Here is a 25,490-nt window from a genome sequence, read left to right on the forward strand (position 1 = left end):
CTGAACAACAGGGCCTGCAAACGCCAGCTGTACGTTGCCGCTATAACCCAATATGATATAACCAAGGTTGGCTACTCACACAAGGTTAACCCTTGCTGCCAGAAAGGTCGGAAGTAATAAAGAAGTGAGAAGGAGACAGGAAAGGTGGAAAGTAAGGAAAAGACGAAGGTTGTAGGGAGAGAGAGACAGGAAAAGGCAACTACCGATTTCCCCCGGATGGGTCAGTCCGGGGGTGCCGTCTATGTGAAGCAGAGGCCAAAGAGGTGTGTTGCCTCCGCTGGGGGGCCTTAAAGGTCCAGACACCCAGCATCGGCTCAACCCCCAGGATCCCCCTTTCCCCAGACACGGCTAAGCCGCGCACGGCTACACGCGGGAGGGGCCAACCCTCGTGTGCTCGGGTCCGTGGTGTCGCAACCCACCAAACGCCTGCTGACGCAGACGCCCCTGCGGGGTACGAAGTGAATATGAATACTTTGAATTGAATATCTAATAATAATGTGCACATGCACTTATATTAGCAAGTTGGTTTATTTTAACATGTTGGAACATTGCAATTATCTGCTAGTCTGTTCTTGCCAACCTGTGCCTTAATATACTGCATGAATTTCCCGTAAGCTCGGGGGCATTTGACCCCATACCAGTCTTCACTCATCGCATTAGCTGTGAAGTAATAAGCTCAGGATTGGCAGTGGAACCTGCAAAACGAGTGCACCCTCGCTATTCTCAAACCTGTGCCCTTTGCAACTGAGAGGCTGGCTTCCCTGCAGAAATGTCCAGTGGCTAAGCGCATTTCACAGGCAAAATTTCACCAACAGCATGAAATTATCTCAAAATTCAGCACAATATCAGACACACTTTCTCAGATTAGATAGAAACAAACATTAAGAACCATGTTTGCTCCAACACAGCCAGCAATACATTCAATTTGTTCCGAATATTTGTATCCAATCGTACATTCAAAAATTTTCGAAAACCCAGTTTTTGAATCAAATAAGAATATTAAAATATAATATTCGATAATATTCGAAAGTTTTGAATGTTATTCGCACACCCCTACCACTAAGCCACAGCGGCAAATTGGGAGCAGGCGAGCAGGTGAGCGCGTCCAGAGGCCACTGCTGATGGTACACGCGCATTTCTGAAAAGGTCCATTGCTACTTTTCCACCTTCAGCATTGCTTCTGTGCAATATAACTTCTCTGCTACCTTGCAGAGGAATGCAATGTCGCAGCTTGACACATTGCCAGTCACTATGTTTGCAGCCCACAACGTAAGAAGGGCGAACCATGGTGCACGTGAAAAGAAAGGTCAAAATCAACACTGACCACACAGAACACGGAGCATGTTGTACCACAAGCGGACGACACTTCCTTTGTGTCGGAAGTGCTTAATTAAGTGTAGTGAGAAACTGTCCCTGTGCATTCTCTTTCTGTTACTTGCTTTATTTAAACAGGGGAAAAAAAGCGAGCAGCTGCATCTGGCTGCATGCACCCAGGCCTTCGCGACATCTTTTTGTCGCACACCTCGCAAGGTACACCATCATATCTCCCTAAGCATCAACAGCCTTTTAATGTGAAGCATTTCTCTGCCTAGTTAGAGCCAAGGTCAAATGCAAGGCTTCAAGGTCGCAGAGTTTTTCACCAATGCGCACACACCCCCATGTGTCCACTTGTTGCTACTGGCTTGGCGCCTGTTTGCACCACTCTCTTGTGCGGGTCCGCACACCACAAACAGACGTGGCTCGCATGCACTAGGTGAGCTATGTTGCGCTTAGGCCTTTACTTGCAGATAAAATAATGGGTCCTCAAAAGTAACAAAGGGGAGTGGAGCATGAGTGCAAATGCGCTGCAGAGACGACAGAGGTATACGATGCCTACCGAAGCAGCGATGCAGGAGGCACAGCAACAAGTCGACAAGATACACGCGGCCATGGAGCGTGAGCAACATGGAAGCGACGCGCGGCCAAAGAACCGCACCAAGCCTAGCGAGTGCCTGCTTAAAGGCCAGTTGCAACGAAATTTCACTTCGGCTAAATTGACAACTATAAATGCCTAGTGTATACTCTCGAAGTAATCTTGACAAAGCCACAGGGCTGGTTATTGCCCAATTTTGTTATTAGCAGCTACATAAAAACTCCCCCTATGCAGACGACGCGTGCACCTGGCAGCAAAGCGATAGCGATGCGAATATGGCGAATATTGAAGAACCGTACTCAACTGTTGATCTTTCAGTTGTGCCAGGTTGCACCTAGGCAGCCAGGCACAATGCTCGCTTATCAATGCTCGCTTTCTCTAGGTGTGCATTCTCCCTGTTGCACTCCTGATCTGAGCTGTTGCAAGAATGCCGATGCATTGAGTAGCCGTTGGGTACTCGAATACGTACTCGAACACGAGCAATGGCTGTGCAGTACACAACACTGAATACAGGAAGACTGAACACATCTTTCCTGTTCCAGCTTTCAGAGTGAAAGCGTGCACTATAGTGCAGCAGAGAAGTGCGCCGCGGACCAGCCAATACGTACAAAACATGTAAACTGCAGTTGAAGAAGCACAAGCTGCATTTCAACAGCAAAGCCACATACCCATCAAGATCTCCTTGGCAAACGCTTTCTCTGGGTGACTATAAATACAGTAAAAGCTCGTACATTTGAATTTCGCGGAGATGCTACGAAAATTCGAATGATACAAAATTCTAACTCATGAAAGTCAGAGGGAAAAAAAAAATGCTCGGTTAAGGCGCATATACAGTCCAACGTAGCATGAGCGCGTGCACGCACATGCTACATCACGTTGCCAAGAACATATATAGTTTGAAGCACTGGCACAGTCAACGCAACCTGATGTGGCCAACGTGGCCCGACCGAGATGGCTCTTGCTAGAGTGTACTAGACAATGGTCGAGTGGGCGGAACGGCGCTCTCCCACGAAGGTGCCGCATGTGGACAAATTGTGCGAGGGCGCTGCCGAGTGAATTGGATTGGGGTGAAGATGCACTTCGCAGCATATTCAACATTATTTCACTTCAGGCGCTGAGACTGATTGCGTGCGTACGCTCACGTAACAGTGCTTTCTTTCAACTGCAAATTTATAGTGATACCATTATGTTACTTATACAAATTTGAGGCATGGGTTATACAAGATGACATTTAGGATTTTGCTCTCGTTAAGTGTGCCGTCTGCTAGCGAGCGCGCATTCATTGCACCGACGCTGGTGAACGACTAGTTTTTCTCACAAAAAGTCTGTGCAGTAAAATTAATTTAAAGTTTTACTTGCTTCGGTGTGCCCGCGACTCTAGTCAGCCAGTACCAATTATAGCTTTAGCCAGGTGAACTACTGTTTTTAACACTGTTTTCCAAAATTAACACAATTTTTGCCACAGAAGCCGCCTATCTGCAACATGAAGCTACGTAACAAAATTTTATTGATATCGCATTACTTTGTGCGTGCTTCTTGTTAATGGAATGTTGATCAGGGACAATGACCAAGGATAATAATATTATAGTGAAATAAACAAAGTTTATTAACTGCATAGCGCGAACAGATGCGGATGACCAGTGCACTTTCTAGGTAAATATAAGGGTACATAGACATATATATCCACGACATGTACCAAACAGAAAAATTATGAAATATTCTTAATGCACTGAGGGAAAAAGTGAAAACTCCCTACGAGAATAAGTGTGTTTCTTTTAAAAGCTGCACCAGCTCCAGGTGAACCAACCGACTTTCCGAGAAAAGTAATCAAGGCAATTATTGGACGTTAATATGAACAACAGTGTTAGGGAAGAGATATCGACTGTGTACTCAAACTGAATCGGGGAGACCTGGAAGTCTTTACCAATGCAATCTCCGTGGCTTTTCTGGCGGTCTCCTTCAACGTGCCAGCAGGCGAAATGAAGTAGAAACATATATTTTCATCAAATGGTATTTGCTAGTCTGATCGTATTTCACTTCAGAATTCACAATAAAAATTATTGAATAGCTGTTTCCATTTGAATGTAACGCATAACAGAACTTTTGAAGTCTCCAAGGTGAGGGGCCGATACAAGTGAGGACTTATTCCGAATGATTGTGCTGCTGGACAGCCGTTGCTGTTACACAGAGGCGCGCCAGTTCTTGGGAGAATTAACACACGGGTACTAACCGGTTCTGCTGAACAAGGTCCCAGCTGTCATTCAATATAAACTACCCGTTTTGGGGCAGCCTGTAAATCAGCGAACTTGACCCAGGCAAGGAAAACATTTTTTTGACAGTCTCACCATGTCTTCAACCCATCAAAACTGGGCGCCCAATGTGGTACCACACTTTTCTTCAACAAACACAGCAGATCTACAAATATCTCCACGTGTATGTGAGGCATGTCGCTCCTTTAATTGCTTCATTTTATGATAGTGCACCGGATAACTGAAAGCAGCCGTTTATAATAAACAAGCTGCTTAGTTGAGCAGACGTACAGTTGTGAACGGCATTATATTTAGGTATGAAATATAAGACAAGCATAACATGTTTTTGTCAGAAACCAGACTCAAGAATAATTTCTTTCATTCACACCTCTACAAAAAAGCCGAAAAAAGCCTTCATATGATTATGAAGCATGCTGTTCAGTTCTCACCACCTGGGGTTCTCTAATGTGCACCTAAACAGAAGTACACGAGTGTTTTTCCATTTTGTTCCGATCGAATTTCGCAACCTGGTTTGAACCCGTGAGCTTGAGTTTAGAAACGCAATGCCATATCCACTCTGTAGCCACTAATTAGACTACTGCATAGCTTTCTTTTTTTTAATGCATGGACTGGACAAAAAAAGTCACACTGCTTACGGGCCAAAGGTTAGCATATATAATGGCTACCTCATATCATATACTTGTTTAGGGTCCTTCATTTACTCGTATTATATATTTTGAAATTCAGGGGGTAAAAATAGGGCATTACATTTAAAGAGGAGTACCAGGGAGAAATCATGGTTTTAAATAAATAAATAACTTTGCACCAACTTAACACCAAGCGATGACATTCAGAGCATTTTTACTAGTTACTTGGAGATCAACTATGACTTGAAAGAATGTAAGTTAGGGCATGTTGGTATTGCATTTTAGCCTTTTAGTGCACAAAGCACACAGGGACAATAGGACACTTGAAGGCAAAGCCCGCTCACTTCTAATAATCACTCATTTTCACAACCATCACACGCACGCACGGGCACACACACACGCACACACACAGGAGACAACCAGCTTGTGCTAGCGCATCGGTGCAAGTTGATAAATCATGACATAAAGAAACATGAAATATATGAAATATATATATATATATACATGAAATATACTTCCTAACGTATAGGCATGAGACGTTCCCGGGAAACTAAGGGGTCAGTTCCCCATTTCGTCCTTCTCATTAGCTCTGGTATAAACGCTATCTAAAACTGTAGAAAGGCCAAAGACATTTAGGAACTGTCAGGGTTGTCTGCTTTGCACGAGGCTCAGAACTGTATTGTTCTGGCGGCCGATCTTGCCACTCTTAGTATTTACCCAGGAGCACATGTTTCGGTATATATACAAACGACGGCAAGAGGCAGGCAGACATGACAATAAGCGGACATTACATGGCTCGCGGCTTCTCGGTAAGCGTTTAAACCATTTTCCTTTTTGTTACTTTTCTTTTCACACAATCTTTAAAGGAACCTGAAACGATTTTGACAATTTTGTACAAACGTACTGAGTCATTAGAATAGGTGCTTCTGATCATTAGTTGACGCATCTAAGTGCTCCGCATAAAGCGTCTAATTTATTATAGGGTTTTAAAAATGTACATCGCTGCCGATCGCAGCACCCTGCTCGGCGGAATTTTCAGCCGCCCCTACCCATATGAAGTAAATCACCCAATTGACGTCAGTAGGGCGAGCTATCCGACTGGACGCCCAGGGTGCGTCATCGACAATTTCTCCACCTTTAGGGTGAACAAATGATGTTCGTAATAGTTGGAATGCTAGTTAATTTGTTTCTATAAAAAGAAAGTAACAGAAAGAGAATGCACAAGAACAATTTCTCACTACACTTGTGCACTTCCAGCACACAGCAAATGTCTGCTTGTGTTACAACGTGCTCCATTTTAACGAGAGCTCCGCGGTCAGAGTCGGTCTCAGCCTTTTCGTGAGCACTAGGATTCGACTTTGTTGCGTTGTGGACTGCAAACGTAGCGACTGGCAACAGGTCAAGCTGCAACATCGTGTCCCTCTGCAAGGAAGCAGACGAGCGGACTGGCTGCAGCGCATCGGACTGCCGCTATCCAATCGGCGCCAGGATTTGCGCTTTTGCGGCCGTCACTTTACATCGGAAGATTACTAACGCAATAGCGTCTTGCGAATTCAGTATTAGGCTAAACGCAAGCGCAAGGGGACAGGGCCAGGCCGTTTGACCGTGTCGTTTTACGGCAAGAGCAGAAGCGCAAATGTGAATGGTCTGCACGATGAAGCCACTTGGTGGCACAGAGCTACACGACACACAGTAGCAGTAACGAAATGTATTATTCTTTGCTGCTGGTGTAAATCTTTCGCAGGAGTGTAATCGTTCACACTTGGCTTGAGCAATACTAGCTCTTTGTTTGGCTGGTTAAGCTCTGCGCAAACAGATGGCTGGACCGAGGAGACCAATCAGGCAGCTCACGTATGTCTACGCTAAGGTTCCTTCATCAGCTTGAGTTTATGCCTCCACTGTTCTGTCAGAACGTCCAGCCCGCCTGTGGCTACCGTAATACCAGGCACGTCTCGCGCTGCGACAGAATGCTTGCAACGCATGCTGCTTCGATTACTCTCGCTTGGGGTCGACTGCCAAGCAGCTGGCGGAGAGTCTGGAGAGGCTTCGCACGCTCGCTCTTAAAGAGAACCGGAAGTCGACGACACGACGTGCCATCATGACACAGAGCCAGTGAAGGTGGAGCTCAGCCCCGATCACTTGGCGAACAAGTTGAGGAGGAAATGCATGACTATGGAGGAGGGTAACTTGTAATCGTCCGTAATCGTCTGGGCTGTACTTTTCGGCGTTAAGGTAGCCTCGCCGCCTACGGGATCATCTGACTGAGCTATGTCAAATGCTCGGTTGCCATATGAATTTCTTTTTTTCCTTTAAAAAAAATCTGACGACGATGAGCTTGAATTTCTCCTCCTCCAGGCTCAGGCTCATCTGCAGGCTCAGAGTGATGCCTGACACCAGAAAAAGGTGCTGAGAGTGAGTGGGGATATACTAATCCAGGTACAACCAAAGTAGGAAGGCCCACTAAGCTTCAACAAAGACACTCGCTCACCAGAACAGGAATTGCCTCCCTGGTGCAGTATTCAGCCACTCCCACCCTCATGGTCCCTACAATTAACCCATGGCCCCGAGTCCCCAGCCGCTGCGGAGCACCTGACAAAGCCAGCTGTCAGACCTGTAACGCAGCAGAAGGTGCTAAGAATCTCTGGAACCGGACAGGCCGCCAATGGAAACTGACCCTGGCAACCTTTAACACCCGAACTCTGTCAAGTGAGGCTAGCATAGCACAACTCAAAAGAACTATCAGACATTGTTTGGGATATCAACAGCCTTAGTGAGATTAGAACTGGTTAGGCTTATACATGGCTGACTAATGGCCATGTCCTCTGCTATAGAGGTCTGCCACATAAGAAGCAACACGTGGTAAGATTCCTAATCTATAAGGACATTGCGAGAAACATTGACTTCTACAGCATTAATGAGAGGGTAGCAGTAGTCATAATCAAACTTATTAAGAGGTATAGATTAAAGGTAGTAAGAGCCTATGCTCCACCATCCAGTCACGATGATGTAGTAGATCAGTTTTATGAAGATGTGGAATTAGCCATGACAAATGTGCAAACTCGGTATACTGTAGTAATGGGTGATATGGGTTGGCTTTCAGAGTGTCCTGCTTCGCCGCCATCGTTTTTGACTTGGATGCTGTCTCAACGAAGCTGTCTACTTTGACGACCTCGTGAGAATTGGAACGAAACTTAAGATGGCCACTGTCTACATAGCCATTTACTTAGCCGTCTACGACGAGTATTGGAACACAGCCAATGATGGTTTATTTGCTATGATTGCACTGTCATCAGAACTACACATAAGCAACCAGTCACTCGTTAATAATGTAGTACCGATACTTTAGAATGAAGGTCACTGATCTTCGTTCTACTGATGATCAGTTGTTTGCTGTCTGACAGAGCATTTTCAAAGTCGGCCATGGACTCAAATAATGTTTAAAAAAAACCACAGAATTGGTATTTAGTTACCAATTATACTTGCATAATAATTTTGCCAAAATTAAAAAGAAAATGTGGTTGCTTGGTAGTGCTTCCTCTCGGAATAAAATGTTTTGTGGCGTTTACATTCAGCACAGCGTGTGCTTTGTTTATCCTGTCAGTCTGTGCATGCGGACATATTGTCGACGTTAGTCGTGTGATGGAGTCGAATGAATCTGCCAAAGGCGTGCATTGCAAATCACCAGAAGTGACGAAGCGCAAGCAGATTTCCCTGAAGGACAAGTTTGATATCATCGAGCAAGTTGAGAAGGGCAAGACGCAGGTGGATGTTGCCGTGGCCTTCGGCTTATCGAAGCAAACCGTGAACACTATCATCAGCGCCAAGGAGGCAATCCTAGCAAAGAAAGTCTCGAGCGACTTGCAGCCCAAGAGGTTTTGACTCCACGAGGCTTTATTCCCCTACGTTGACGAGGCCTTGCTGGTGTGGCTTTGTGAAGCCCGTTCGCGAAACATCCCCGTGAACGGCCTGCTTCTACGGAAATGTGCGGAGCGACTTGCCGTTGTTCTGAACCGATTTAAATTAAGGCATGGAATCGCCTTCAAGTGCCTTTCTGGTGAGTTGGCCAGCATTGATGACGCTGCTGTGGCCGGCTGGAAAGCCGAGGTTCTCCCGGTGCACCTCAAAGGCTACGCACCATGTGACTTTTTCAATGCCAATGAAAGTGGCATTTTCTACAAGCTCAGGACAGGAAAGACATTCTGCGTTACCAAAGACGCGTGCCATGAAGTCGAAGGAGTGCATAAGCGTTCTCTTCTGCTGCAATATGGATGGGAGCGAAAAAGCAAGGCTGCTGGTTATAGGCAAGTCACGAAGACCCCTATGCTTGCGAAATGTGCATGTTCCTGTAGACTGGGATTCCAACGAAAGCGCCTGGATGACGAAGGATATTTTCAACAGGTGGCTGCTGGAGTTTAACAGCGCAATACAGACATAGAAGAGGAATGTGCTGTGAGCCACATGCAGTTTTCCCAGTTTCAGGCAACAAAGGTGGCGTAATTCCACCTTGCACAAAGTCAATAGCGCAGCCTATTGACCAAGGAATTGTGAACTCACTGAAGTCCAGATACTGCAACACATCTTGCTGAGCATTTGCTTTTTTGACATGGAAGCGAAGCAAGAATCTGTAATTGATCCGAGATTTGCGGTGCAGGCTCTTTCTTCTGTGTGGGGGCAGATTCACCTATCATAAAAAATTGCTTTAGGAAAGGTGGTTTTTCAGTCAGTGACAGAGACTGCTCAGACCCCATATTGCCACTGCAAGACCACCCAGATCCAGGTTTCTGGGCAGCTGTTGAAGAGGCCTTCGGGAGCCAGGAATTCTCTGAGTATGTGACTGCGGATGATGACCTGGTCAACAAAGAATAGTTGACAGATGAAGAAATTGTAGCTCAAGCCCGCAGAGTGCCTGATGCAGATCAAGACGTAGAAGAGGAGGAAGGTAGCAGAGGGGTTGTAGCTGAAAAAGTAAGAACTTTTCAAGCCTTGGTATACATCCAAGGCCTAAAGAACTATTTTGAGCAAGATACTATGGCGGCAAATGAAGTGAACAGCCTTGTAATGATGGAGACACACATCATGTCCAGAGCTGTTCACCGTACAGTGCAGTCGAAGATGACAAGCTTCTTTCAGAAGACTTAGAAAGGAATAAATCCATTCTTTGACTATGTTTGCGACTTGTAATTCCCTCTGGTTATAACAGACCCATTTAGTGCTTACATAAAAGTGTGTTGTAACAGTAATACTCTAACTACATACTTTTTTTACAACAGATCACAATCTTCACTTTCATGGTCTGTTGTAATGAGGTTATGCTGCATCTGCTGTTTGAATTCTACCTCTATCAGATATACACAACTAGACGGACACCAATAATAATTTGCCTTCGAGAAGACACACCAGTGTGGCACTTCGTGCAATAACACGTTTGGGCCTAACCAGAGAGCTTTCCGTTCAAGGCGTCTTTTTTCAGCTGACGTAGCTTGGGAGGAATGGGACAGTTAAAGGGCCTCTAAAATGGTTCAGATATATTTTGTAGACACGTAGAATACAGTTGAAGTTAATCATTAGACCACAATTTGTAAGAACCATCTAATATTGAGAGAGCTACGGATGATAAGAAGTTACTTTCCTCCATTTCCATGCATTTTCTCAACTCATTTGCCGAGTGATCGGGGCTAAGCTTCGCCTTTACTGGCTCTGCGTCACGATGACATGTCGTTTCGTCTACCTCTGGTTGTGTAGGAGCGCCCGCCCGGAACCTCTCCAACCTCTTCGCCATCCACTTGGCAGTCGACCCTAAGCAAGAGCTATCAAAGCAGTGTGCCTTGCGAGCGTTGTCGCAGTGCCGAGCGTGTCCGGTATTCCTGTAACCGCAGGTGGGCTGGGCGTTTCGATGGATGGGTGGAGGCATAAACTGAAGCTGATGAAGGAGCTTTAGCGTAGACGTACGTGAGCGGCCCGATTCGTCGGCACGGTCCAGCCACCTGGTGGCGCAGAGCTTAACCAGCCAAGCAAAGAGCTAATATTGCTCCAACCAAGTGTAAAGCATTTTAAACATATACAAAAACAATGTGTTCATGATTATGCTCCTGCGAAAAATGTACACCAGCAGCAAAGAGAACACACTTTGTTACTGCTACTGTGTTTGTTGAGGTCTGTGCCACCAGGTGGCTGCACCACGCAGACCATTCACGTTTGTGCCTCTGCTCATCCCGTGAAACGGCACGGTGAGACAGCCCGGCCCGCTTGTGCTTGCGTTTCTCCGAATACCGGACACACGAAACGCTGTTGTTCTGGTAGTAATCCTCCAGCGTAAAGCCGATGCGCTGCTGCCAATCTGATGCGCTGCACCCACTCCGCTTCTCTGCTACCTTGCAGAGGAATGCAATGTCGCAGCTTGACACATTGCCAGTCACTATGTTTGCAGCCCACAACGTAAGAAGGGCGAACCATGGTGCACGTGAAAAGAAAGGTCAAAATCAACACTGACCACACAGAACACGGAGCATGTTGTACCACAAGCGGACGACACTTCCTTTGTGTCGGAAGTGCTTAATTAAGTGTAGTGAGAAACTGTCCCTGTGCATTCTCTTTCTGTTACTTGCTTTATTTAGAAACAAACTAACTAACATTTAAACTATTACAAACATTTGTTCACCATAAAGTTGGTAAAATTATCGTTGACACACCCTGGGCAGCCAAATGGATATCACCACCTACTAGCATCATTAGGGCAACATGCGTCAAATGGTCAGGGGTGGCTGAATATTAAGCCGAGTGGCGTGCTGTGGCGATGTACATTTTTAAAACCTTATAAGAAAGGTTCTACACGGAGCACTTAAAATGTGTCAATTAAAAATCAAAAGGACCTACCCTAACAACTCTGTACGTTTGTAAAATATCGTCAAAATCGTTTCAGGGTCCCTTTAAGTTGAAGGTGAAACGAGATGCTGTCCAATTCCTCCCCACAATCAGGCCGATGCTGTGAGTAGCAAATCAGCAGCAGGGTTGAGCTGTTATTAGCCCCAAAAGCAGCTACTTGTTTATTTAACGACACATATTTAGTGCCATGAAAATTAGATGAGATAACAGTTCACCTGAGTTCGTGTTCTATTTGAAACTGAAGGGGCTTTACAAAACGTACACATTGCTCCATTGAATGGTTCCAATTACATTCTTTTTTTTAGCAGCCTGGGATGTGTGCACGAAGGGTAGGCTAAAGTAGGAGTGCTGTTATTTGCATTGAACAAATGTACTTAAAGCAACGTAAGACTGTTTTGTGTGCATGCTTGTTTACATTTGTGCATTAACTGTCTCAATATGCAGAAAATGCCAAGGGTACACAAGAGAAAGCATTCTGAGAGGTCTCAAACATAATGCTGGATGCTGTGAGACTGGTGTGCAACAAAATGAAAAGTATAAGAAATGTGGTAAAAGCTCTCAAAAATATCAACATCTTCACTTCGGTGAGTTGTAAAGAAGTACAAGGGTTGTGGTGAGAGTGGCAGTATCCCTTTAAAGTCTAATCTGGTCTGCGAAATAGTCTTCACATCAGAAGATGAGCTACTCCTCTAATAATATTTGCTGATGGCAAGCAAAATGCACTATGCACTTACAAGAATGCAGGTCCATGTAACTGTGTACCCAGTTGAAACATCCCTAAACTGCAAATGTCCAGCATCATGGGAAGCCAGCAAGTTAGCTGTAAGAGACTGGTTTAAGGGATTCATGGACCGTCATCCTGGGCTGTCCCTTTTATTGCCGGAGCGACAAGTCTCAGTCGGGCAACAAGACCCCCCTTTTAAGGCCCATTGCAACGAAATTTTCGACCGCATAAAAAGCCTACTTTCAGATAACTTAGACACGTAGTAGCCTCTGTGCAAAATCTTACGCTAGTAATGTAGCTCAATCTGTCAGAAAGAGCTCGTAAAAATCTGTTTTTCATACCAACACTGAAAAAAAAAAAAAAAAAGACAACGCCATAATCGCCCAGTGGAAGTGACGTACAGTGAAGAACGTGGAGAACCAGCGCCTGTGCTGTCTGCTTTCCTTGCTTGTATTCCATTCCAGTGCATCAGTGTACAGGTCCTGCAGTGCGCAGTGACAAGGTTGCACGCCCGCGAAGTTCCTTTAATGCGAAGTATTCTCCGAGTAGTCTGTATGTTCAACAGCAAGGATTCGATGTGTTCTGCCTCCGCTTGAAGAAGACCGTATTGGGGTGGCCAAGCTAATGCGTAGCACTGTTACGCCAAATTGGCGAAAAGCGGACATTCTACAGTCTTGTGTGGCTGGCACGGGAATAGAACATGTCCTATCGCAAGCCGTAGCAACTGGAAAAGCGTGCATCGTGCGCTAGCTTGGCTGACCAGCAGCATGCTGTTCGGGTTCACCGAAGCGAGTGTGTTGTGTTTGCGTCTTCGAAACAAATAAAAGCTCGCTCACCGCACACTTCTCCACTAACGCTGCGGCAACAACTGATCGCCGCGCTACTGCAGGTCATGTTTAAAGCGCAGGATAAAACTTTAGCAATCTTAGCATCTCCAGCATGATGTATCCGACTTCAGCAGCCACTGCCTGGCACAGTGGAAGCGCCGGAATTGTCGACCAATTAGACCGACCAGACAACTACCGCTATCTATAGTGAAGGGTGACAATTAGCTGAGGCTAGGCCCGACCGGGCTAGAGGGGCTCGGTGTCAAGTGTGCATAAAGTCACGGCCAGACAGGCCGGACTGCAGCCGTGATAAATATTCACCCATTTCGCTGTGGCGGCATTGCATTCCTGCATGGCTTGCCGCCACATCTACACAATTGTCGTCGCGTCACATTCACCTTCATTACAAATGCAGCATGCAGTGGTTCCTGCTCGTTTCTGGTGCTGTGTCAGAAAGGATTTTGTTCCTCTACTTCGACACGTACGATGTAGAGATGCACGAAACATCTTGAAGATGATGCACTACTGGAATTGATCGATCGAGAATATCGCCCTTGAACACAAGTTACCTTTGCACGTTACCTTTGGTTTTCGTGTGCTATCGCGGCACATAGTACTTATAATAGTCAACTTGAGAAAGCGTTTGCCAAGCAGATCTTGATGAGCAAGTGAATGTGCTGTTGAAGTGCAGCTGCATCTACTGCAGTTTACCTGTTTTGTGCGCGTTGGCTGCTCCCCGTCGCACTTACCTGCGCGCCGCGGTGCACGCTTGCGCTTGGAAAGCTGGCCTGTTCGGCCTTCCTCTACTCAGCGTTGTGCAGTTCAGAGCCATCGCTCGTGCTCGAGTACGTATTCGAGCACCGAATGGCCATGCAACGCATCGGCATTCTTGCAACAGCTCAAATCACGAGAGCAACAGGGACAACGGACGCCGAGAGAGACGCCCGTAAACTCGCAAATGAGGAGCGAGTAATGCGCCTGGCTGCCAGGCGCAACAGAGAGACCAAAAGTTGTGTACAGTTCTTCAATATGCGCCATATTTGCATTGCTACCACTTTGGCGCCAGGTGCATGCACCGTCTGCACAGGCGCTATTTAATAGCTGCTAATAACAAAATTAGGCCATTACCAGCGCCGCAGCTTGGCCAAGATTACTCTGAGAGTATACGCTAGGCATATATAGTCAATTTAGCCCACGTGAGATTTGTTGCAGTTGGCCCTTAAGCACAACATTGATGCTTTCCTTTCAAACCTGAAAAGCGTCTACGACCGAAGCAAGCTAACTCCAGAGCGCCTCTACAACTGTGACTAGACAGGCTTCACAACTGCACACAATCCACCAAAGAACAGCTCAGGCCATCTGGAAGATGTTACAAACCGCTAGTGTTTGTACCAGCTCGCCTGCGAGACCTTGAACCAGGCACCTGACATTTCGCGACCACGCCAGACGGCAAGATGCGAGTTCCCCAAGCTGTGGAAAGCGCTCACAGGTGAACAGGGTGCATTTATTTGTCAGGCCCAGACAAACACTCCTTCTGCCAGCATGAATGTGCCTCCTCCACAGCTCCTGTGTGAGGATCGTCCACCCAACCAACAGTGTGGCGAACAAGCGAACACATCCCATATCCTCTAGTCCTGTGGACCGCATCCACCTTCCCTGCCTGGTCCCACAAGCCTTTCCCCTAAACCCCACACCGGTTGGCTGACAGAAGCCACCAGCTGGACTGAAGAGTGCCATGAGCGAGACTCTAGACTGAGGGCATTTTCACCACACTTGCCCAACCTGAAAATAAACTTCTCTAGAAAATAAGTTTTTGCACCGGATCCCGGATATGTTGACTTTGAAAATACCAGAGAAAAGGCAATCGGGAAGCATCGACAGCATCGCTTGCACTCGCTTTCCACCCGGTGGCAGCTCGCTAGCCGAGCCAGAGGGTGCACAGGGCAACGCCCCCCGCTTATTCTCCCCCTTTTTTTCTGTCTCACCGTTCGCACACACTTGCTCAGCTGCTTGCTGCCAATTTGTCGTGTCCTCATGTAGAAGCAAGGAGCTGAGAGTCGAAGTCTTTTACCACTATTGCAGTGAAGCAAACCAAGAATGGAAATGGGCCACTGTCAAGGGACACAGTATGTATGCTATAATTATACATGCGCTCACCCACTGTCTCCTGTCAAAGGACAATCACCGATACGCCTAATAAGTGTACTGGCAGGCCTTCAGAGCTATTTCGAATATGCCTGTGGCTATTTGAGACCTTAGGGGAAGTAAAAAGCATGCATTCATTTTTTTTTCAAGGTACCAGATTTTTCGGATGTCTTCACAGCATCTAGGGAGTTTGAGAAATCGTACGTTGACTGCAGTGTCTTCCTGGAAACATTCGAGTGGTACCCTGTATACAAGTTTATTCTGAGCACTACTCACCATTCAGGTTTGATGTCTGTGACTGTACGAATGTAATTCTTGGTGGTGAGGACAAACTCATTATACACCACCCACTCAGGCTTGTGATCCAGACAAGTTGATGGGTGGAGCTGCACAACCTGGTTGTCCTTGATTGTCAAATAGTGGCCAGTCCTTTCCAAGTGGGCCACCTGTACAATATTTGTCATTATCAGTTGCAGCTTACTGCAACTAGTGAACCCAGCCAGCACGAAAAACACTTGACAATGACATAAGCTGACTAGACCTAATTCACATCCTACATTTGGTTCTATCCACACCACATCTACAGAATCTTAAATCTGAAAATGTCACAAATAAAATCAAAATTAAAAGGTAGTGACATGAAAGTTAAGAGCTGAAAGAAGGGTCTTGGTCATTGGAGGTGTGAGCCCTCTGATAAGACTTCCCTACTACTGATTCAAATGGCAGGCCTGGCCACAGTGCCTCTTCTTTCTAGAATTAAGAGAAAGCTTTAGCTAGGGCCCAACTCAGATGTTGCCTGTTCAAATAAACGTAAAACAAAAACCTTTTCTGAGATAACCACTGGGCAAATTTTAATGAAATCTGTAGCACTTGAGAGAAAAAATTAAATTCTAACAACTGTTGGAAGCAGAATTTTGATTTCAGAGCTGAATTCCTGAACAGGAATTTTCAAATATTGGTGTTTGTAAGTTTTTCTTTGTATGCGACAAACCTTATCAAATTTGGTGCAGTGGTTTACAAGAAAAACTATTTCTACTTTTCCACGTATTAAAATCGGAATCCCCGAGCTAAACCTTCCTCTAAAGGGAAAGGAACCTTAACACTTTCCTGCTCGCGGGTAAAGCAGCAGTTTTTGGGTAGTTTGGTAAATACTTTTTTTCCTATCACAAAGCATGCTTGATATCAAAGTAAATAGCATCAAATTGAAGAGGAAGAAATGTTCTTTCCAGTCGTACATTCCGAAACAGAGCATGGCTATTAAATCTTTTTTTTATTACCGACAAAATTTTTATGAAAAAAAAAAAACACACAAACATGTCATTGTTGCTTCACACAGAAAAGCCTTCATTTTCAATGCAAAGGACCTGTGAAATATTCCAGCAAATATGTACGTAAAAATTTTTTTGATATAAAAATAAAACATTCACCCTAGTGACTAGCCCCAGCGCAATGACAAGGTAGACTCCCAGCCGTTTTATAGTGCGAAACGCGACTCGCTGTGCAGCTGCTGGCAAATGATCCCGACCGAAGGTTGTTAACACCCTGCAGACGAGAACTGTGACCTTTGGAACATGCAGGATATCTTTATTCAGTGCACAGCAGCTTTGAAAAAGTCCGGCGTAGAAACTTCCTTCAAATCTGACAAAGTGAAGTTGTCTTCTGTGTCAGTGCAGCTTCCAAAGTCTAAAAACTTGCACGCAGATGCATTAGCATAGGTAGAAATGCAACGTTTCCGTGCATGAGCTGTACACAGCACCATCTTGGAAACTACGAGTGCTCATTGCGCCGACCACATCCCTTCTCAGGAGACGCTTTAAACATTAACGCATGGTGGAGAAAAAAACCGAAAACCAAAGTGACTAAATAGTTACTAGATAACCCAACAACTGGCACTAGCTGTCCAATAGTACTCGGAAAGTGGCAAACATTTTTGGGGAGGTTTCAACCATCGATAGCGGGCTATCGATGGGAATAGATGCGGACAGGAAAGTGTTAAACAAGTGCAAGAGCATCCATGTTACCCTAAACAGGCATAGCAACCAGAATCTTTTTGCTGAATATACAAAAACTCCCCTTGTTGCGACTTCTTTGATAGTGTCATAAAACTTAAAGTACATTCAAACGGTTGCTTGTGAGGACTCTTGCGATGCAGTTTACATTTGGTTGGTCGCAATTGAGCACTCGGAACACATTTACCTGGCTCATTCAGAGCGCCGTGCTCCAGCTCAGAGCACTCAAAGGCGCTCTCACCTCTAAGCTTGAAGCGCTACCGAGATCGGACAGAATCTTGATTACACGGCTACTGCGATAACTCTGGGAGCAGCTGAATGTTCAAGTGAGGCAGGGTTTATCTGGCTCCAGGCTCTAAAGGGCTTTGCATCACTGCAAACCAAGTTGAAGTACAGCAGGAACCAGTCGAATGTACTATTACTTTCACTGAGCATGTATACACGAGAATAGAATAGAATAACATGTTTGTTGTGCAATAAGCTGTACTTTAAATAGCCATACTCTATAAACCTGAAAATACTTTAAATTATAAATATGTGTATATTTCCTTCACACTAAAAGATAATCATAAAGCTCAACTTGCCATGAATTTGGCTGCATACTGCATTGCAGATGGTATGCACTTTATGAGACCATAATAAAAGTGATATAGAGGGTTCAACAAATGTGGAGTAGTAAGAGGTGTATGGAAAGGTGTAGTGGTTCCTCGGCTTACATTTTGAAACAAGCCTCTAGACTAGGTAGGACAAATGCTGGAAATGTAATAAGTGCTATCAATATAACTCAGAACAGAAAACAAATGTTTGCTTCAAAAACTGCAGTATACCGTATTTACTCACATAATCGCACTTTTTTGTAAAAAAATCGACGCAAATTCAGGGGTGGGAACATTACACTGGTTAAATTTTCCACGAAAAGAAACATTTTCTTTTTTCATCCCGCATTTGCTGCGGGATCACAAGCAGGCAGGCAGCTGCCGCTGTCAGTGCGGGACACTAAAACAAAATGGCGGCCAGCGGAGCAAGCCGAACGCGATTATTTATCTTCTCATGAGTACATTACGCGCATTCAAACAGTTTCTTCTGTATCAGTAATGAATAATATTGTCAATACTGGCAAGTTTGCGACAATAATTATAATGTAGCCATGTCCACTCTGAGGGGACAGAAACAGATAGGCGCGCTTAGCTGCCAGTGACATAGAAACACATGGCGGGCATGCTGCGGAAAACTGCGGCATTTGTCTTCCATGCGATCCTAATACGGCACGTTTCTGCTAAGGGTGGACGAAAATCTTAGCTGCGTTACAAGCGTCGGATAAGAATAGGGTACACTTCTAACGTATCAGTGTAAACGTGGCCACTATCGTTGCCGCTCGCGATTTGTTGCATGCCCACAAGTGCAGACAAGAAGAATCGAAAGGCACCCTTTATGTTGTTGTTGTTGACCAAAACCATTATGAAGCCTAAAAATAATAAAGCCGGGGCAAGTTTGGTTGTAGCTTTTTTTTCATGAAAGTGATGAAAGGAATGAAATGGGGCATCTGCTTAAGAATGCTGGGTGCGTGCAGACCGCTTGGTATGGCTTCAAAAGTCGTTCGTGTAGCATCAGCCAGATGGTAAGCGCGATCATAATTAGCTAGATTTGGCACACGACATATCATTGCGACAAGTTCAGGGTGCGATCATTACACGAGTGTGATCATTATGCGAGTAAATACGGTATGTACGCATACTTTCGTTTCACTGCATTGTGGGACTGCCCAATGGCACGTTCATGAGGGTTGCCCTGCCTTTTGAAAGCTCAAAAAGTCAGCTAGGACTTCAATTTTTATAGAGCTTTGTATTGACAGAGGAAAAAAAAAAAAGTATAGTACCTTTTGAATTCACCTTGCCTCTTTCTTTTGTGATTTAGGCATGTTTTTGATTTGGACCAATTAAAAAAGAAAAAAATACTTTGCTTCACAAATTTTGCTGGAGCAATTCAGACTGGATACTTACATAATTCAAAAGCACATTCATATAGCTTTATTTCTCTGTGAGGAGTCATCCTATACATCCGTTTCTTATATAATATATTAAAGGAAGTTACCAAAGGCAGTGTAAAACGGGCCTTTTCCCCATGGGCTGAATAAAGTTAATACCTGAACAGCAATTTCCTATGTAGCCTTTCTCCCTATACGGAGAAAAACAATTTTATGATGTTGGCCCCCAAATGTCACCTAGAATACCATAATACTTAATGGAGCAAGGTTGCCTTCAGCCACATCCTGCTTTACCCAAAAACATGTAAAATGCAATTTAATATGGCCAAGTAGCAAAGTTAGGAGATGCAAACCTGCATAAAGAAGCCGGACACAAGAGTCTTGCGAATATTGATGTAGTAGTCTTTGCTAGTAAACTCTGTAGATGTTCGGCGAAGGTTGAAGCGGTCCATAATTCTTGAGAGCTGCTGTCGCACATTGTCTGCACTCTTCATAGAACGGTAGTTGATGAAGTTGTCGTAACACCACTGTGTGTCTTCATGGTCTATGTCAAATGCAAGGGTATAAGCAAAGAGAAGGGGGAGGGGGATAAAAACATTGATAACTGACCCATTAACGATAAGTACTACTACAAATTAATCATGACACATTTCATTCAGTACTGTGTTCAATACTAATTTAAGATGCTCTACTTAAATTATGCACACACAAATTGATCAATTTATGTACATATAAGTATAAAAAAGGGAGGGAGAGACACCAACTTACACGTATGCACTCATCTTTTGAACAGTAGTGACAACTGTACTTTCGTTCTACCGATGGCTTCAGTCAAAAGTGGGCATACACCACAGAATTGAAACATTTTTCTCTCTTTCTCTTGCACACTCAGAATTTACAGTGCATTTAGTCACTGTAGCCCATCTCTAAGCAAACGGCACTCATTGATGCTACTACCTTACTTTGACATTCTCAATTTGACCACCTTACTAATATTCAGTTAGCAAAGTTTTTCGAGGCATATTTCACACACCAGTGCCAGGTTTCCTTTCAAATTATAGTGAAAGTATGCATCGCTACTGAAAGCAAAACAGGCACGCTTTCCCTACATCTGTGCACCTTTGTCCTTCCTAGCTGTCCGAGGGCAGTGAAACTGACAGCAATGAGCACACTACCCAGAACTGATAATGTGTTTGAAAGTAAAGGATTGCTGCAAGTGCATCTTCCGCATACGACGAACCTCTGCAGTTTGGGTTATGTAAATAGCGCAGGCAACCACTTCAACACTGGTTGCCAGCATCTGCTCATTATAGAAGGTATTTTGACAAATCGAAAGTGGTATAGTAATAAAAACAATGCATTATACAAGTAAATGTGTCCCAACTGGCCATCCTTCAGACCATGGTTGAATGTTATTCATGAGCTGCTGCCATGCGAGGCCCAAATTGCAGGCAGCCAAGCCACAGCCCACCCTCTTCCCTTCTTGTTTCGACTGCAAGTCAACAAAAAACTTGCATGCCTACCTTAAAATCTTCATGTGACCAATGCAAACATGCATGATTAATGAGATATGAGGTCATGAGATATGGGCATTGCAAACATCACATGGTGGCAAGTGCATTTGCAAAAAACTCCCAATTGTAGCAGCAATAATCAAGCAGCCTTCTGAATAGTACAGCAAGTCATAACACGCAGTCTTTCCACGAGTTCTATGCATACCTCTCATAGAAGTGTTCCATGCTCGAGTATTTGATATGCAGTGCATAATGTAAAATTGATGGATGTAAGTGCAGGCTACCTTCAAAACAAAAATTACTCTACAAGAATATATAGGTACAATAGTAATAGTAAATAAGTGTTGATTATGAGTTTGTGAATGCGGAGTTTGATTTTGACACCCACTGTGCTCAACAATGATGAAAAAAGTAAATGTTGTCAAAGTAATAAATTGAACTCGTAATTTTCCTGCACACAAACACACGGAAAATAAATGAACATATAAAAAGCCTTTTGCTTACTGCTACCCCATGGCCGATGCACTATACTGGATGTTTCTATGAAGGCTTTCAAGAATATCTAAAAATAGTTGTTTTGAAATAAAAGGACCATTCCTACACAGACATGCGGCAAGCGGTGGCGACCATGGAGTGATGAGTGACATGAGGTAATTAGTTGATAATCAACAAAAAACAAAAAAATAACAGTTAAGCTTTTAATTTCAGCAGGCTCATGGTAATCAGATAATTGAAGGAAGCTCTCCGTACAAGCCATATTAACTTATGGATATGGAACAATGTGAGCACCTGCGCAACTGTGGCATGACAAGAAACATGTACAGAAACTTGCATCAGACCTTGTAAAAATGAATATTCAAAATCGATTGAGCCAACTCACTCTGCTTGAAAGCGTGGTACACATTCAGCAAGGTCAGGTGGTCCCCGTCAATGTGGGCAAATCGCATCTTGGACTCGTCAGCAGCCTTCTTGGCCTCGTTGGGGCGGACAAAGCACTGCGGAACTGAACAGTGTCGGATGGGGGGGCCGCAGACGGGTACAGACGCAGCCCCACATCCACCTCTGCTTAGTTGCTTGCCACTAGGCTCACCCCAAGCACCTTTCACCAGGGTCCCATTTAGATGCCCTCCTGCCTCACCTCAGCACTTTAGAAAGTGTCTTGGAGCTGCAGACCTGTTCACAAAGCACTGTGGGCTCCTTTAGTTCATGCCATGTTAAATGTCCCAGATACAGTACTAGGCCCACTTCAATATGACTTCCCACATCTCAACAGTTGTGCTTTGTTGTTGAACTATGACATTTATCCCCACAAAGCAATTAAAAAAAAAAAAATATATATATATACACACACACACACACACACACATACATACATATATACATATACATACATACATACATTTATACATATACGTATATATGCTGTCAATAATTTGGCATAAGCATACTCGTCCATTTCTGAGCACTCAGCTTCTATATATCCAACCCTTTCACAAGGCAATGACATGTGTTCTATGAAGAACCAAATGTGAATACAGGTAATCTTTTAAAATATGTATTGTAAAAACAAAAACAAAAAAAGCGAGAGAGCCATCACAAATGCTCAACTTCGATATTGTTTTCAGTGCTTTCTTGAAGCAGTTAAGAATGTGCATACACAATGTAGAAATGTATTTTTTGCCTTTATTTTGCATAAAGAATTTGTGACCGATTGTGAAACCTAAACAGCGGCCAGGAACAAAATATCTCATCATAACCACTGCTATGGTAGCAAGTCACCATAAGATGACCGAGTGCAATTTCTTAGTGTAGAATGAATGCTGGACTAGTGCAGTGTCTTGAATGTTTGACATGAAAAGAACAGTTTAACCACCCACAAGCCCTACAGGGTTGCTAAAACAATGATAGAGATACATACAGCTAATAGTGCCATGTTAGATGGCCTGTTGCTGAGATATCGTCACTTGTGGCGAGATCAAATTTTGTGCTGCAACACGCATAGCTTGCAGAACTCCAAATGTTTATAGGCCATCACTCTTATATCATACCACGTTACTACAAGAATTACTGAAACAAACTGACTAACCTGAATCTTGGCAGGCCACAAAAAAAAGACTAATTAACAAGAACAGGGGTCTGGAACTACAGCAACCCATGTAGTGCATGTAGTGCAACTTAACATCCCGTAAACTGAGGAACTTATAAATGATAAACTTCTTTCAGTTATTTGCTGCACCATGATAATGACAGTAACGAAACAGGAACAGCATGCCACCCACATGCGTGTAGAGTGTTGTGTTCACTGAAGCAGCCAATAAGAATACAGTCGACATCCCTTAAAACCTTGCTAGGATTGATGAAAATGATATTATAGAGCAGGTCGAATTAAAGAAAGGAAAAAAAGACTACTACTTCATTTGGCAGTGCTCGTCCAATTTTAACACACACTTAGAACCTAATGCGCACCAGCTTTTATGGGTTGAAAGTAAGAAACTAAAAAGACGTCAGAGCTCTTAAACAAAGTGAAAACCTAACATACACGATTTATTAATGAGGAAAATGTAGCATACTTTTGATTTTGGCAATGAGAAAAAGATGAAACCAGGTTTCCCTTCACAAGATTAAAGTTTATTTACACTCAATGTTCATCGTAGTCACTCTCAGACAGCACTTTATTGCTGCCTGCTCAACATATTGTCTACCATATTGTACATTGCATGTGTAATATCCAGCAACGATCGTAAACAGGATGGTGGCCTGCACCTGAACTAACACTCTGCTAGTTCATCCTGTGTTGCATGCAATTCTCAAGAATGCTGAAAACAACTGACCTGACTTTATTGCCACTAGATTAACAGGTAAATTGGTACTTTATCTCAGAGACAAAGCAGCATGTCACCATTGCCATTTTGTGATGACAGTGCTGATGATGCTGACTGCAATGCAAGGCTGTCAACAATTTTGTGTTAAATTGCACAACCCAGGCAATTTTCAGATCAACTTATCCTTCAAGGCAAAAGAAAAGTGTGCATTAGGAAACCGGTAAACATGGTAATGATTTATTGTGAGCTGCCGTTTTCACTTTAAAATCTCCCAAAGGCAGGTTGAAAATAAGCATTTCCAGCAGGAGATAACGTTTCTTTAACACATTCATTATTCCCATAGTGCCGCCAAAAGAAAAATAGCACTCTATGGCATGTCTATTAACCCAAGGTAAATGTTGACACTTTCAAAGAGGATGAAGGCAAATCAAAGAGGATGAAGGCAAAAGACACTCATTAAATCACTTGACATTTTCATTCGCATGTGTTACTTCCTATTTGTTTTCGGCCACCAAAGGCCGCGGGTTCAAAAATGCCTTAATTAACTTGACTTAACATCAAAGGTTGTGGTTCATTGATGAATGGTGGCACCAAAACTTTAGTGCAATTAAATTTTGGTTCCACCAAAGGTCGTAGGTTCGACTATCAATGGTGGCACAATCAATTTTGGCACCATTGAATTTCAGTGCCACCAAAGGTTGAAGGTTTGACTCCCACCAAACGCCGTGGGTTTGAGTGCCTTAATTAAGTCTATCTTAATTATCTTTGCCTTAACACCAAACGCTGCAGGTTCGAGTGCCTTAATTAACTATCTTGATTACCTATACCTTAATTAACTTCCCCTTAACACGAAAGGTTGAGGGTTCAACTCCCATCAAAAGTCTTGAGTGGCACCATTAATTTTGGTGCCATTGAATTTTGGTGCCATAACGCCGGACGGTCAATTTTTCTATAATACCGGACAACAGATTTTTCGAGCCATGAGCCACTTTAAGGCTTTTGCCTTAACAACTCAATTTTGTATACTGCGCAAGACTTTCAAAGTCTACTTAGTGATTTTCGCATTTTCTCAATCTTTTTCACCAGTTTACAATGAGGTTTGCTCAGATTCTCCAAACTCAATTATGACCTAGAATAGTCCCCTTCAGTGGTTGAACCTTTGAGGGTGCAATACGGTACCAGGTATTTGCTTGGAAGTCTGTAAATGTCTAAAAATGACAACATTAAAGGAAGGGAGAATGTCTATTATGATAGCATGGACTTAACACAATGGTAACTGTTATTCTAGAGGACCTAAAGTAAAGCGACCTTTATATTAAGCTCCTTAAATGGGCACTAAAGGCAAATATCAAGTCAAGCTAAAGTGATAGATTCATGCTCAAAACATCTGAGGTAACAACTGTACAACACCATTTCAGATTTGACAATGCAATTCAAGTACTAGTCTGATGATGTCGCAGTGCCACATCATAATTTCGTCACTGGTTGTCAACTAGTAATAAAAGGATGATTACATTGGGTTTGAACATGGAAGTTAAATAGAAGTTATTCGCTTTATTTGATTATAACTCTGTGACGCTACCCTTGAAGGCCCCGCAGGTAATATAGTTTCTGCTGAACCCCTTGCTGCCCTCGGTCTCACATTTTGGTAGTTTAGGGTAGCGCACACTGCTGCACTGATTCAGCGGGCTTGTGAAGCTCACGCTGACTGCCTCACAAAATGCCACATACATATGATATTTGCATAAACCGGTGAAATGAAATTCAGCATCATG

The 25,490-nt window shown here is 43.9% G+C and overlaps 1 protein-coding gene across 3 annotated transcripts in view; it reads right to left on the minus strand.

Moving 5' to 3' along the window:
* Dhx15 (DEAH-box helicase 15) overlaps window positions 1–25,490 on the minus strand; it is a 92,915-nt gene that overhangs the window by 9,244 nt on the left and 58,181 nt on the right. Inside the window, exons 11-13 of one of the 3 annotated variants that reach the window (XM_055061874.2) lie at window positions 21,774–21,888; window positions 19,733–19,923; window positions 15,663–15,832 (exon numbers count right to left, since the gene is read on the minus strand). In XM_055061874.2, the coding sequence (XP_054917849.1) occupies window positions 15,663–15,832; window positions 19,733–19,923; window positions 21,774–21,888 (476 nt within the window). Of the gene's footprint in view, window positions 1–15,662; window positions 15,833–19,732; window positions 19,924–21,773; window positions 21,897–25,490 lie in introns of those variants that run through there. The other 2 variants (XM_050193473.3, XM_055061875.2) reach the window with 2 other exon arrangements.

The sequence above is a fragment of the Dermacentor andersoni genome, chromosome 1 (genome assembly GCF_023375885.2).
Source record: "Dermacentor andersoni chromosome 1, qqDerAnde1_hic_scaffold, whole genome shotgun sequence".
Classification (NCBI taxonomy): domain Eukaryota; kingdom Metazoa; phylum Arthropoda; class Arachnida; order Ixodida; family Ixodidae; genus Dermacentor; species Dermacentor andersoni.